General features: G+C 31.4%; 1 protein-coding gene and 1 pseudogene across 1 annotated transcript; one reads left to right on the top strand and one right to left on the bottom strand.

Moving 5' to 3' along the window:
* Nucleotides 1-400: 400 nt before the first annotated feature.
* LOC125817872 (uncharacterized) lies at nt 401-1,644 on the top strand. Its single transcript, XM_049497377.1, has one exon. It carries the CDS (start codon nt 581-583, stop codon nt 1,421-1,423), a length of 843 nt encoding a protein of 280 aa, XP_049353334.1. The 5' UTR covers nt 401-580; the 3' UTR covers nt 1,424-1,644.
* Nucleotides 1,645-8,518: 6,874 nt separating this feature from the next.
* On the bottom strand, nt 8,519-13,343 carry LOC125817909 (serine/threonine/tyrosine-protein kinase HT1-like; annotated as a pseudogene).
* Nucleotides 13,344-16,526: the final 3,183 nt, after the last annotated feature.

The raw sequence follows: 16,526 nt of genomic DNA, 5'->3' as shown, positions 1-16,526 counted from the left end.
AAAGGGGTTAAAATTTCGTCTAATATATTGAAATAAACTAAAATTCGTCTTTATTTCATATATTTTTCAAAAAACATCTATCTACCTCCACGAGATACATGTAAAATTTATGTACACTCTAACCTCTTCAAATTCAATTTTGTGAAATTTTTACTAAATATGTTATTGTTGTATTCTAAACGTGAGTTTTTTGAATATTAATATATATTTTGGTTTATCGATATATGGCTACAACCACTACTATATCTTATGCTTCATTTACTCGATCCCTATATTAAAAACAAATATTTCGTTTTACTTATTCATTTTAATAAATTAAAAGAGTTTTTTCAACTTAATATCAAATAACTATATTATATATATATATATATATATATATTTTACTATGCCCCCCAAAAAATAATGTCATCAATTTCTATGCCCTATTTCCTCTTACCAAAAACTCTTCAAAGTCCCCACAAGCCACAAACCCTCATTCTCTCTTCTCTTCTTCTCTACACCACCCACCCTACCTAACTACCCCACCTTCAAAGCTCTCAAAAAAAAAATACTCCATTTTTTTTTCCATTATCAAAAAACTATGAAGAAACTTTACAGAAAAGGCACAGTTCATCCATCTCCTCCTTTAATTTCTGACCAACTTTCATTCTTACCAGTTGCTATTCTCACTCTTGCTGCAGCTTTATCTCAAGAAGACAAAGAAGTCTTAGCTTATCTCATTTCTTGCTCTTCCGGTGACTTTTCCGGTAATCGGAGAACTACCCACAAGTCTAATACCTCAAACCCACCTCCTCCAACTTCAAACCCTGTCGCCGGCGACTTTTCCGGCGAACTTTCCGGCGACTTTTCCGGTAATCGGAGGAATACCCACTTCAAGTCAGCTACACCCAACTCAGGTTCTGAAAAGGCCGGTGGTGGTACTGGTTCGAAAAGTTTTTCTGCCGCCGTACACGGCGGCGTTCATGGCGGTGCTGACCATTTGAGCTCATTTAACTGCTATTGTTTCAGCTGCTATATGAGTTATTGGGTAAAATGGGATTCTTCACCAAATCGACAGCTTATTCATGAAATTCTTGATGCTTATGAAGATGGGTTGCAGAACAAAAAGGAAAAGAGTAAAAAAGAACGAAGAAACAAAAACGGGTCATCTCTGAAGCAAAACGGGTCGTCTTTGAAACAAAACGGGTCATCTAATGGTGATGTTGGGTCTTCTGCTGAGCTGAAAAAATCATCATCTGAGCTATCTTTGAACAAAAATGGGTCCGGGTCAGTGTCTGGATTCGGGTCGGGTCAGACGGACCCGGTTGAGGAAACTTCCGGCGGCGGTGGCGGTTATGAAGAAGAATCCGGTGGAGTTGAAAAGGGCTCTGTGAGAAAGTTTGTGAGTTTTCTTGGTGAAAGGATTTGGAGTGTTTGGACCTAAAAAAAAAAGATAAAAAAATATTTTTTTGGAATTAATTTTCAAGAAAATATTTGAGGTTGGTTTATTTTTAATTTTTTTTCTATCTCCATTTCCACTTTAATCATCTCATAATAGTTCTTTTTTTGAATTTCTGGTCTGTAAAATACCCTTTTACTTCACAATGTAAAATATTGGGTAGTAATTTTGAATGATCACCTTCATTGGTTTTTTCTTATTCTTCACATTTTGTATATATCTTTGATGTTAAATGTTGCTTATGTAGTTATGGTGTAGTTTAGGTTAAAAATAATAATTTTTAGTGAAGTAATTCCAAGAAATATTTAGGTTTATCTTTTTTGGCCAAATGTAAAATACCATATAGTTGATAATGTGAAATATTAATAGATTGAATGAACATCTTCATTTTGGTTAATTTTAATTATGGTTAATGGTTTCTTGGATATTTATTCATTGTTGCATTAGCATTTCTAGTAATTATTTTGTAAATAGTAACTTTTACAATAGGTTTAATACACATAAATTAGTGTTTAAACTTATCGATAAGTTTTATTTATACATTCTAATTAAGTCGTGGTCTTGTTGAGTGTTTGAACAAGAATTAAGCGTTGTTAGATATTTTTGGTCTAAATCATAAGATATATTGAGGTTATTATCTATAATTAAAAGAGTTAAGTGATTAACTTATTTACATAATGTTACATAATAAAAAAAAATCTTAATAAAAGATAAAATAGGGTTATAGGAAGGAAAAATGAGGAGTATAATTTAAAGAGTTAAAGTGGTTAACTTGTATTTTTGTAATAGACTTTTTGGGATGTGGGACAGAAAAATGAGGGAGGAGATTAAATCGAACCCTTATTGATAAGGTAAAAGTCTAAATAATTAATTGAACTTCTAAGATTTTTATGTGATGAACACTTAAAAGACAAGAAAAAAAATATCTTTTTGTGAAAAGAATTGAACAGAAGGTATTTAATAAGAAGTTTTGCATAGATGCTTAATCGAAACAAATTATTAAAATCTTTTTGAATGAAATTTACATATGGATTTAAACCTTTATAATAATATGTGCATTTATAGAATTTTTAGGTCATCCATGGACGGTTTGAAATTAATAAAAAAAGGTGAACATATTTGAATTTCTTTCTTGGATATAGAGAAAGGTGGAAACTTTTTCTTGGCCCAAAGAAAATAACAGTAATTTTTGTAAAATATTTTTTGTGCAATAATATTCAAAACTTTATACTATTTATGTTTCTTTTTATATTTCATTTGGCTCGAGGAAACAAAGTACGATTCTTTTCAAAATTTTGTCATATTATTAGGAATGACTCAGACACTCATGTTTCTGGTCCTTTTTGTGTGCCTTATTCAATTTTTTTTTAAAATAATGCACTAGTCAATTTGTTCTAATTTTGGTGGCTAGAGTTGCACGATATTTGTGTTGATAGAAAAATAACATATATCTCGTAACATTAATAAGGTATATGCAGACTTTATTCTTATCTTATAGACCTAACTATCAACATATAAAAATAAAAAGATTGTTTCTAAAAAACTCTCGATTCAAAAGCTAATATAAACATTATCATGATTATTAAGAAAAAAAGCGTAGACAACAAAACATACTAGTTGATATTTATTCCACAAGTTCAAGTATTTGTGGATAAAGTCGTTTGATACTCATATTAGGAAGAGATAATAAATATTTTGTGAAATTATTTAGTTGTCAGCGTTTGATTCGGACATCACAATTATATCCTTGTATAAAAAAAAAGGTATAATATAATAATAGTACCAAGGGTTAATGTGGGTTTGGTAATACTAACACTACCAACTTTGATTGAATATTTTGGTTGTCTATAGTAAGTTTGGTGTGATAAATGAACATAAAAAAAACAAGCTTCAATAAATCCAATTAATAGAACTTTCAATATCTTGATGTGATATAGTTATCTAATATTTCAATCTAAATATCTAACTATTTAATATTTTCTTTGTTTCAATTTATGTGGTATCTTTTGGATTTTGAGATTCAAACAAGTCATTTTTTAACTCAGTATTTTTTCATATATCTTTTAAATATCTTGAATTATCAATTATTGTGATTTATATTACTTTTTATGTAGTTTTCAAATATATAAATTTTATTTCAAAAAATATAAAAATTTCATGTCAGAATTTATAATTGAAAATATATGTCTAACTTTTAAAATTTAAATTATGCCACGTAAATTGAGGCAGAAGAAATACTATATGCAATTTGGCATTATCATAGTTTTAGTATATTCCTAGGGACACTTGGGAAAAAGAAAATGATAATTGTCTCAATCAAATCCTTGAAATAATCTCAGTATTTCTTGCTAATCTTCAATTAGTATTGAGAATCTTATTAGTTGAAACCTATTTGCAAGTTGACTTATTTGTAGAATATTTGCCCCCTCTTTACCAAGTAAAAGACAAGCTAATATTAATGAATAGTAAAATATAGATAAAAATAGTTAAACTTCAATTATATGTATATTCGTGTATGAAGTTAGGTGTTCTTTAAATTTCATCGTCACATGTCTAATTTTGAAATTGATAGACTTGTTGAATTTTACAAACTACTAATATGATGTAAATGATGGTCCCAAAATTAGATATTTATGCATTTAGAATGAACATTTTCTGTTCAAACAGACTTATCTGTGTGCAACATAAATCTAAATCAATTGTCGTCACGATAAATATATAAAAAAAGATTAATACCCAAGATCTTCTTAGCCAATTTTCTTCATATTTTTTTTTTCTAATGCCTCCTAAAATAATTCTTAGTTCTAAATAAATTTACAATGATTATTTACATTTTACTTGCTAGAGTTCACATATTTATTTTTTCTTCCAAAAAATTTCTCTTTATTTTTATTTTGTGAAAAAATGATGTCAACAAAGCATTAACAAGGTGGGCAAAGTTAACATGAATTAAAGCTAAAATATAAAGCAATAAGACACTTAATTCCAAAATTGCCTTTTAAATATTCTTCTTTTTTGAGTCTTAGCCTAGGGGAATTTGTTCTTTCCTTTTTACATAATTATTTAAATTCCAAGTAAGCTTTCTTTTTATTGTGTTTATACCTTCTTCTTTTTTTTTGGATAAAAATATCTTTGATTTAGTTATATTTAAATTTAGACACGCACATCACAGGTTTAAATTCCAATGTTTGGTTAAAAATCAAATATTTGAATTAAGGGGGTAAAAGGGAATTATTATTCATCAAATTTTAAATCGTGCATTCGTAATTTTATAAGAAGATCTTGGAAAATAATTTTAAATTGTGCACTTGCAATGTCTAATCTATTTTTTTGTGTTAATACATCTTTTAGTTATGCAGTTTTTAGGATTTGATGCGATTTTTTGGATGTCTTGCTTTAATTTCTCTTACTAGAATTTAAAATTTTGTATAAGGATGTATTTTATATTACTAGCGTATAATCACGTTAGAGTTTATTAATAATTGAACACTTAAAAACAAATATTATATTAAGTCTCATTTCTCACGACTTATTCTAATTAAATTAATTATTGCATTACGTAAGAGCAATAATATACTAATTCTTACTGCTAAAAGTTGTGATGAAGTGGTATAATTTCTCCTTTATTAAATTCGAGATTTTGAATTTAATCCTGAATATGAAATCTTCTTTGATAGAAAGCGATTTACCCTTACAGTGAAGTTTTTCAGTACTAATTCAAATTAGTTGAGTCCTCAAATACATACCGAATACCAAATATAACACCAAATTACTAAATTGAGAGTTAAAACTCTTAAAATTTTGAAATGAACTCAAACAATGAACTAAACAAGAATTACTATTGTTTAATAAATGTTTAGTTTGAGTTTTGGACTTATTATAACTTTATAATTAAGCATCATTTCTGAATTGATCATGCCTGCTTTAATATTAAAAAAATAAAAATCAACTCATTTATGTTGGCTAAAGTAAGCTTAATAGATATTTTTAATATGATATGATATCGTTCTCAAATTAAGTTCCACATCATCCATTATCAAGATTTTATGGGTATATCTATTATTAATTGTGTTTCACTCGTATTATCCGAAGATAATACTTGACTTTACGTATATACATTTTAAATTACGTATAAAGATAGTAAATTAGTCCGCAGAAGAATAGAACAACTTAGCAGAGCCTTATGCCATCATTTTGTTGTCTAATCAATCAATTTATTAACTCTAATATTAGTTGTTTAATCATGTCCGCTAAACACATGTTCTTAACCTTGTGTGATGTTATTCATATTGGGCGAATTTTGAATTCGCCTCTAAATAACATAAACAAAGAGAAAAAACAAAAAAAAACAAAAAAGAAATTATTCATGTGTATCATGTACTATAACATAGTGTGTGGGGTAATATATTTATGAAAAAATAACATAATGGGTCCAAATAACACAAAACTTTATATGTTACAATAATATTCCAAATTAGATTGATCCAATTTAGAGTTTTGTAACTTTGTCACCACAATCACTTGACAAGATCTTATCTTATTGAGTTAAACCAAGAAAAATAAATAGATAAATTAATAATTGTCACCATATCCAACAATATACTGCATGGAAGGAATCGTTATATGTTGTGACAGACCCAATTTTTTATTAAATAGATTTTAAATATAAAGAAATATATATACACAGAAAAAATAAATAAAATTTAATATCTATTATATATAATTTTAAAAAATTAACTCCACATATATAATTTTCTAACAATGGTACTGTATAGCTATGCCTTTGACCATATTAGAAAATTATACTATTGTGGGAAGCGTATATTATAATTTATAATAGCTAAAACAACAAAAGCAAACATCAAATTCTTTAAAGGCTTCGTTTATCGTAGCATAACACTATTTAAAACGATCATGAAAGAAATATGTGGTGAAATTAAAAAAAGTTCCGAATTGATTAAATTCTAAAACAGAGTCATCTTCTTAATCATAAAGAACGTTTTATTTCTAAAGTAAAACTTCTTGACAGAAATTTGAATTAATTAATCAAGCTTCAAAATAAATAATGAAACTCGAAAATTTTCTTTACTAAAAAAAGAATTTGATTTGGTCAAATGCAAGTTCTTCAAATAGAGACAAACCTATGGTTGATCAACTAACATTTTTGGGATGTTATTTTGCCACCTTTGAATTCATGATGATTACGATTGTTAGCTTTTTCTCAAATTTGCCTGACGAATTTGACTAATTTCTTTTTGGAATTCCAAAAAAAATAAATCCATAAAATATAATATCATAACTTAAAAGTATAATAAATTTATTATTAATCTTAAAAATCAAATCAAACTCATAAAATTTAACACCAGAATCCACTTACGATAATACCATTGTTATTTAGACTGATGAAGTATAGTTGACGATGGAGATAACATTTTTGTCGAATTTATACCACATGACTGAATGTTTAACAGACTTTTATTATCGATCATGAATAAGTACAGGTCAGAAAGGCAAGGCTTTATTGTATCAATCTTAATCAATAAATATGAAGAAAATATTCGACCTGTTTTACAATTATAAAAATAGAATAAAATAAGATAGTAAAAGTCATTAATGGGAGTCTATGAATATAATTAGTCAATAAAAAAAAATGATGAAGAAGTCCAAAATGTATAAAACCTAAAAGACCAAGTCTGAGAATGAGAATTACCAGAAATTAGAGTCAAGTTGTTGTTCAACAAATTTTACATTGAAAATAAGTCAATAACAATATTGAAAAACGTGTACTTCTAAAGCATCTTATTTTAAAGTTTTTTTTTTTACTTATATATTATTTGATAAATTATCCAAGACATGATTCTAAATAGCTAAAATAACTTAGAGGACGAGAATTAAGGTAGCAGATTAGTGGGGTAGGCAAGCCTTATCTAGTTTTATTTGTCAGTATTGTTATTATAATTATAATTACTTTCCTACTATTTTTTCTTCATTTTTATTACTATATGTTGTTTCGTTTGCTTCAGTTATCATATTATTTTATTGTTGATATTGTTCTCTTCTACATTATTTTCAGCACGACTTCTTTATTACTGTATTTTCTTTCCGTACTTTGATATCGATATATTTTACTTGAGCCGATAATATATTAAAAATAACACAAAATAAAAATATAACTACATGCACATCATCCTCCTCATCTTCTAAAATACATGACTGAAAAGAATATGAAGCTTTAATTATTGAACCTCACTTTAATTAATTAATACTATTATTGATTTAAAATAAGCCAAACTTCAATTATACTATAGAATAATTTTATCATATTTTAATAGTTTGAAAAGAGTCTATCCAACCACTCAAAATTTCCTTTAGCTGAACTGAAAGTTTACTAACTCTAAAAAAAAGACACTTACCTACCAAATTCATTGCTAATTTATTGACTTAATTAAAATGAAATAAAATGGTTAGTTAGAATTCATCGCTATTATTGTTTTTCTTTTTCTTTTTCAGGTATAATAATGGTTTTGGATTGCATTTACATGAAGTAATATATGATCAATAAAAATTCATATAACGAACCTCTACTTGCTTTAAATTGAGGCATAGTTGTTGTATAGCACTGTTCAAGATGTAGTTGGCACAACTAAAATAAAATAATTTTATGATATTTTAGTGGTTCAAGATACCAATAATGTTCTCCTTGTAGAATCTCTCAACTTATTCAACTAGGGAATCAAAAGTCCCATTACGAGTTCACGTGAATGGACTTTTGTCCAAAAAGATAGAGTTTTCATTTGCCAATGGATTGAATCCGCCATTACCAAAATTGGCAAATGAAAACTCTATCCTGGTAATGGCCGAGTCTATTGAAAACAACCTCTTTACCTCTAGACGCGAGATTACAATGGATATGTTATTGTATCTATAAGTATTTAACTGTAAACTCACAGTAGTAAGTTAAGGTTGTTATAGAAACTCATAAATTTTAAATTATGAATTCGCCTCGATATTCAACCAGTCAACAACCACCATTGTTATCACTGATTAGTCCAAAAAAAGGGAAACATAATTAGGTACATACATGAAATGCCACCAGCAGACCATTCACAATAGTGTTAAACATCACATATTTGATAACTACACATTAATATTTATATACAAGTTGTAATTTACTAAACCTAGTGGAGAACCAAAAGGCTTTGATGATCAAATACAAATTACAATTATTTGTTTGGTTAAAAAGAGTCAGACATGTATAATTACAGATGAACTCATGGATACACAGCCTTTCAATCGTTCAAGAATCGCGTTCCGGCTGACTAATCCTGAATGGAGAGTCAGTGGAAGGCCTTCCTTGATGCATTCGTCGTATTTCTCTAGAGCAGAAACGATGTCTGTGAAGTCTGGCCTCTTCGAGGGGTTCGCTGCCCAGCAACGTTTGATGAGGTGTGCAAGTGCTGGTTGACAACTGGCTGGCAAAGGTGGTCGTTCGTTCTGTAAAATAATGAAAAAACGATATAAAACGGATGAATGTTGAATAGAAATGAAAAAAACAGTTCAATATATCTATTAGCTCTGTCAGGCAATGGACAAGTTAGCTCTATAAATGTGTAGAGGTCCAGTGGCAGAGCTATATTATTAGACCGAAGGGTGGTCAGTTGAACACCCTTCATAGGAAGATTATCGTATAGAGAAAATTATACCACATATGAAGGTACAAGAAATCAGTACTATGACCTCCTCCTTTTTGATTTCTCCATAACATTTTGAAGATGAATTCTCTTCTTATTATCGAAAATTTGGAAATAATCCTGTTCTGAATTTAGGATCATTGTGTTACATGCACTGTCCTATATTTGGAAACACTAAAACCTCCATGAACATTTCATCGATGCTTATACGCCTCTAGGGGACACAAACCATCATTAAATAGTGAGAGGAGATTATTGCTAGGTATCGGGAATCTGGAGTTTTATTCCAAATGAGTGACCTCGTGTGTCATAGAGAAGATAATTAAGCGATGCATTTGTAATAATGCCGTGTTCAAGCATACCTTTACCCACATCATGTACGTCAAGAACTAGAAGCAATAATGAGAAAAAGAGCATTTCAAAGTCCTACGTTGCTCGGACTCTCCAAAATGTTGATATACCCGTGTCTGACACTCCAAAAATGCACTAGTTTTGGAGGATCCGACACGCAGCCAGTAACATTTTGAAAGAGTCCGAGCAACAAGGTTTTCAAACTTTTCAGATATATTAATAGCCACTATCTTCTTGAGAGATCTTCGGCATATGAAACACTCTTATTGTGTGAAGAAGTCATGGTTGAAACAACTTTATCTCTGAAGAGCCTATTGTACAACGAACTAGAGTTCAGCTCAAGGCTGAGAAGAAAACGAATTTTGCTGGTTACTCATCGAAGGACGGCATAAGAAGGGGTGCATAAATACTCTTCTAAACAATACACATTTTTTGGCTAGAAGTACTAAATAATGTCATCCGTTCGACAAGGTGCTTTGTATGCTTCCTCTACTTGTAACTTACAACGGGCAAAATTTAGCGACCCTGTCATCAGGTAACCAAAGTAAAGGTTGAAATGGAGGTCACTTTAGCTCTTGGCTAGTTAATCGAGCTTAGGACAAGGAAGAATTGTTCTTGCTAATAAGTTCGTCAAATTTCCAATGAATGGGAAAAGGAAACAAAAATATGTCCAGAAGTCTAAAAGCAAAGTCAACCAGAAATTCAGTTATTAGAGAATCAGCTTTAGAACCTAACCTTCTCAGCAACAGCAAAAGCGGCTTGCACAGGTGTCATTCCTTGAAATGGCAACAGAGCTGTTGTGAGCTCCCAAAGCACAATTCCAAAACTATATACATCAACTTTGCGAGTATAAGGTTTTTCCTTAGTCATCTCTGGCGCCATCCAACGGTAAGTTCCATATTTCCTTTGGCTTCCCGGCACTGTGTTTCAAGACATGATGTCCCAAAATCTGCAACCTTGACACGCATTTCGTCATTCAGAAGTAATTACTTGATTTGAGGTCTCTATGGATCACCCCTTGTGAATGTAGATACGCCATCCCTCGTGATATATCGAGAGCTAACCTCAGAATGGTTTCTATGGAAAGTGAATAAGGCTCTTTCTTGTTGAGATACATCCTCAAAGTTCCTTGTGACATGTACTCCATAATGATACAGTATACAGGAGGTTTTTTACAAGCTGCAATAAACTGTAGATAAAGAAGATATACTGTAAGAATTTTTGTTTCATTTCACAGTATATTATGCGTCAATACAAGCTGCACAAATTTACGGAACCCAAATTGACAGAAACGAAAATTTGGACCTAGCCTCCTCCGTTCCTAGGGACCAACAAGGGGTAGTACAGGAATATTCACATGATGTCCATCCACTACGCTTTTCGGTCCAATCTTAGGCCCTGACTCACCTTCCCTGGACAAACCTTGCGGAGGAACCCTTAGGTTTTCGGGGCATTGGATTCTCACCAATGTTGGACAAAAACAAAGCTAAAAAACTTGAAATATCCCACACAACAAAACCACTCAATGAACAATATTTTCTTTTATCCTGCCAGTGCCCGCCTCGGAAGCTTAAATAATCAAAGATCATTCTTCCTTATGAATTACACTACGAGTCAAGGTGCACAAATTACACAGAACTTGATCTATTTTTCTCAGGAAATGCAAAGAGCTAATCACTTCCTGAATTAGTCTCTTGCTGCTTCCCTAACTAATGCCAGCAGATTTTCCAACGTTCTTACTTTCATCTCCTGAGTACTTCATCAGAGTTGGAGTAAGTGTGTGTTGGTAACATGCCCCGTGCCTACTTGCCCACCTATTTCATTTTTTTGTCTTTTCGATGTCACTGATGGTCGTGGACAGCATATTAATTTTGACAACTGAACATAAAAGAGGGAAGATGCATTTGAAAAAAACCTCCTAGAGACAGAATGCAGGGAACTTCACCGGATCAGAACAATGCCTAAGACCTATTATATTTCTGCCTTTTCAAGCCTTTCATCCGAATGAATATTCAAGCTGAAGATAAGCTAGCAGTCAGAGAAAGTTAAGTATTTAGAACAACAGAAAAATGATACACGAAGAAGCATGTTCCTTAAAACGAGACAAATACTAGACATCAATGTTTTTGTGCTTAGAGAACCATGTGTTACTACTAACCGGTGATGTCACAATTCTCTAGGCATCTGTGTGGCATATTTAGTTAGTCAATTTTTTTTGAAATACAATAATAAACTGAACACTTGGGCTTCCACAGGGGATCAGGCACTGGAAGTGTTTAATAAGGTTCGTAAATTTTGAAACACAGAGACCGTCTTGCATAGAGAAAACAAGACTCACTTTTTTCCATCTGCCTAAGTCTTGGTGAGAAGAATTACATAGGCATCTATGCTACCAAGAGAAAACAAGTGCACTGTAGACAGTGGCAAAGCCAAGAATTTTAACAAGGGGATTCAAAAGTTTCAATCTTCCAACCTAAAGTATGTGAAGGGGGTTCAAAAGTTTGTATATATACCAAAAAAGATTATGTTTGCTCTATTTGCACTTTGAATTTATGTGACACCTTTTGCTTAACGAGAGTCAATTTGAATAATCTTCGAAGCTAAATTGGTTTAGATCAACACATTATTTTAAACTTAAAATTCAAATATTCAAAAACTATGTGAAAAAGTTCTATAAATTGCAATTCTTCTCGTGTCAATGTGATGAAAAAAAAAACATTTTAAAATATGTTGGTCAAACTTAACATAGTTAAAATCTCGAGAAGCAAAAAGTGTCACATAAATTGAGACGAAGGGAGTGCGGTTTCCTGACCTCTTCACTATAGGATAGTCAAGGCGTGTGCAAGGCGGCCCGGACACCACCCTCACGCAATAAAGACTCATACAAATAAACATGATAAACTACGAAAAGAGCATAACTATCATTACAAGTAAACACGATAATAGATCATAAAAATCATCATTCTGTAATGTAAAGGAACTGCAACCTGCACAATGTTGAGATGGTACAAACGCGAAAGCAGACGAACTTCAGACTTGAACTGCTGTTCAAGCTTAGCTCTAGTTTCCTCCTTATGAGTTGGAATCCTCACCATTTTCACAGCAACTGCTCTTTGCTTGTAAATTCCTCTATAAATCCTGCTATGTGCACCAGAAGCAAACTTGTTACCTATAAACAACTGAGACAAATCAGCTGTCCATTCTTCTTGATCCTCTTTAGAAACTTCCCAACTTTCAACATTATCAGATTCTAATATCATTGACCATGACTCTAAACTATCAAATCTTTTCTTATCCATTGTTTCCATATCACAAGAACTCCACTGAGTTCTTGAAGATGAAGAAGGCAATTCTAATGTTTTACTCTTACACCTTCTCAGCCTAAAAGGATTAAAACAAGTAGCCATGGAAAAAAGATCCAAAAAACACAACTTTTTTTTAAAAGAAGTGTCAAAACTCAAAACACACTTTCAGAAGGTGATTTTTCTTCTGAATGTGTGATTTGATTTCAAGAAATGCATGAACTGATTCAGAAACATGAGTTCTAAAGGGTAATCTTAAATTCATGAATCTATCAAACAAGAACCAAAGACAAAGGTAACCATTAATCCATACACCAAGAAAATGAACTTTCCATTACAGAAAACTTTGCATGATTAAGTTAAGGAAAGTGAAATTCCAAGCCCATGGAAACCAAAAAATATTACAAGAAACAACTATGAAAAAAGAATGAATGATGAAGAAAAGGCAAAAGGGGTTTCATTGTAACAAAAACAGAAAGATGAATAGTCATAAAAATGGAGTCTTTCTTACTAAAGTTCACAAATAAAGGTAAAAGGGGTTTCAAGGTGACAAAAACTGAGATCAATAGTCATAAAAATGGAGTCTTTTTACTAAAAATACAAAAACTGAGTTCAATAGTCATAAAAAAGGAGTCTTTTTTTACTAGAAGTTACAAGAAACAGCTATGTAAAAGGCATGGATAATGAAGACAAAACAAAAGGGGTTTCAAGGTGACAAAAACTGAAGAAGAATAGTCATAAAAATAGAGTCTTTTTTCAAGAAGTAGTCTGTGAGAATGGCAAGACTCTTTTGCAATAGTCATTTTGGGAAAAGTGAGTAGTTTGGTGGCTTTTGGGGCAGAGAAAGATGAATGTCAAAGCACTGATTTCAGGGAAGTCTCGTGAATTCTTGGTTCAAAGATCAAATTAAAGCTTTTCAAGACTTTGACAGAGAGAAAGAAAAAGGGGGAAAAAAAAAAGTTTCCCTTTTAAGTGGCAACATTGTTAAGAGTCACAAATTTTAGAAAAAAATTTAGTTTATATAAACATCACTACAACTTCTATTTAGAGAATATACAAGTGAGATTTTGCTCTAATGGTGAGCACTTTCACCTTTCATCCATAGATTGAGGATTTGAGTCACACGAGGAAGAGCTAGTGGAACACTATTGATCCTAATGATGGAGTAAAGTGGGGAAATATTTCTTTTTAGGGAAAAAGAACTAATATACCCCCGATCTATCGTAAATGGTATGCAGATATCCTTCGTCATACATTTGGGACATTGGTGCCCCTGTCGTCCAAAAAGTAGAACATATATACCTTTTACAATAATGGACATACACGTGTCATAATCTTATTCACCAACCCGACATTTATTAAATATCATATCGACGAATAAAATTGCGTCACGTGTCCATTTTAGTCTTCCGTTAGAGTGAAGGGCATATATGCTCTAATTTTGGACGGTAGGGACACCAATATCCCGAAAATATGACAGATAATATCTGCATACCATTTACGATAGTTTGAGTATATATTTGTCCTCCCCCCCCCCCCCCCCCCCTTTCTTTTTAACTAAAGTGTTAAGTATATGGAGTTAGAGGGGCAAGGGCAAAGGCGTATCCAGGAGGGGGTCACCGGGTTCACGTGAACCCATATATACATGTAGTTAGATTGTTTGCTAGGGAAGCTATTACGAGTATTTTCTTGTCATACATCTATGTCAATAAGTATCATTGGCAAATACGGGAGGAGTTGCTATATTTTTGCTTCTTTCTTAGCTAGTAAATCTGCAACCTTGTGTTGTTCCCCATAAGTACATGTATATAGTTTCTTATATAAACTACTTAATATCTTATATTGATAGAAAATAATAAATATATGATAAAATTTCAAAATATATATAACTAATGTAAGTTGATACGAAAGTCATTATTATTTAATTGAAAAAATATCTCATTATTCCTTTGCATTTAAGCCAACCTACAATTTCTTCAAAGAAAGATTTTTGCAGATCCTCTTAGTTTGGAATTTTTATAACTATGATACTTCCTATTCAATGTGGGGATAATGTACCTTAACTCATTGGAAAATTTATTTAATTTCTTTATGGACACTGCCATGAAATAAAATTGTTGGGACCAAATGGTTCATTTAATATTGTCTTATGCATAGATTGTTTCATATTTTATTTTTTTTAGTTTTGTATTTCGTGTTTAATATATGTATTGAAGTCTCAATTAATCTAGATTCGTGTTGTATAAGGTTCATTAAAAGAAAAGTGCTCCCTACTAGGATTCGTTTTCATACCTAAGGCCTGAATTCAAGATCTTTGTTTAACGGTGGATGGATCTTATTCATCCTATTACAATCCCTTAATTATGGTATTTTTAAAAACTTATCACCCGATATGTATCCGTTCTTTTTAAAAACAAATCCATGCCGATCTATCTCAAGACATTTTTGAATCTAGCTTATGCACTGCTTTAATGGATGGACAACTCAATCCTTGGGACAAAAAGATATACCTTGATTATATTTCATCTCTTTGATAAATTTAGTAAGGTAAAAAGGACGAATATACCCTGAACTATCGTAAATGGTATGCATATACCCTCCGTCGTACTTTTGGGACATTGTTGCCCCTGCCGTCCAAAAACTAGAGCATATATGCCTTCACTCTAACGGAAGACTAAATAAGGACACGTGGCGCAATCTTATTTGTCGATAAATGTCGGATCGGTGGATAAGATTATGACACGTGTATATGTCTGTTAGTATAAGGGTATATATGCTCTAGTTTTTGAACAACAGGGGCACCAATGCCCTAAAAGTATGACGGAAGGTATTTGCACACCATTTACGATAGTTCGGATGTATATTTGTCCTTTTTCCCATTTAGTAATGATCATAACGACCTTATTGTTCCAATGGAGCCCATGCCATTCACTAAAAGTGAGGTCCTTTTCAAGTGTAGATAGTCCATGAAAATTTTGATTGGGCTTGGAATTGAAGCTAGGCCCATATACTAAAGGCTCTTGATGTTATCTGGGCTTGAAGGAGGCCCAATTAAATCTCAATAGGCCGGTTCGGTTAGCTAGGGCAAAGTGCACGAATAGTCGATTTTGGGATCCTTATTTAAGGCATAGCCGAGTTTAATAATCTTATACTAAACTAAGCGCAACCAAAAAATATATATCTATTATAGTTTAATTCTCTACTGTGTTTTTATTTAATTAAATCAATGTGATTTTCTATTTACGCAGATTATTTTAGTTTTCTATAAAAGCAGAATGAAATTTAAAAATAAACACTATTATTGATATCAATTATTGTATTCTTTTTTGAATTCCAAACATAAGGTACAAATAATATATTTCTTATTCCAAATTTTAATTATGGTTTCCCCACAAGTCCCCACAAACTGGTCATGTCCTTGACATCATTATTTGAAGCATATAATGTAAAAATTATACAAAGCACATAGTATAATAAACAAATTACTTTCTATCCCTACTCTTTCATAAATTACAAAATTCCCTTTATTTTATTGTCTTGCAGATACTTTAATATGCGGGCGGATACTTTAATTTAGAAGCTGTAATTATCAGTTCAGTGCGTTAAAAAGGGGATTTTATCAGTTTAGTGCCTTAAAAAGGGGATTTTATCAGTTTAGTGCGTTAAATAAGGGATTTAAAACAGAAATAAAAATTCATTGCCACAATTCACGCATACGTTTCTTTCATCTACAAATCAGTCATT

The sequence above is a fragment of the Solanum verrucosum genome, unplaced genomic scaffold (assembly GCF_900185275.1).
Source record: "Solanum verrucosum unplaced genomic scaffold, falcon-dt-bn FXZP01000254.1, whole genome shotgun sequence".
In the NCBI taxonomy this organism is placed as follows: Eukaryota; Viridiplantae; Streptophyta; class Magnoliopsida; order Solanales; family Solanaceae; genus Solanum; species Solanum verrucosum.
Note: the sequence above shows the minus strand (reverse complement) of the source record. Positions and strands in the feature narration are given on the sequence as shown.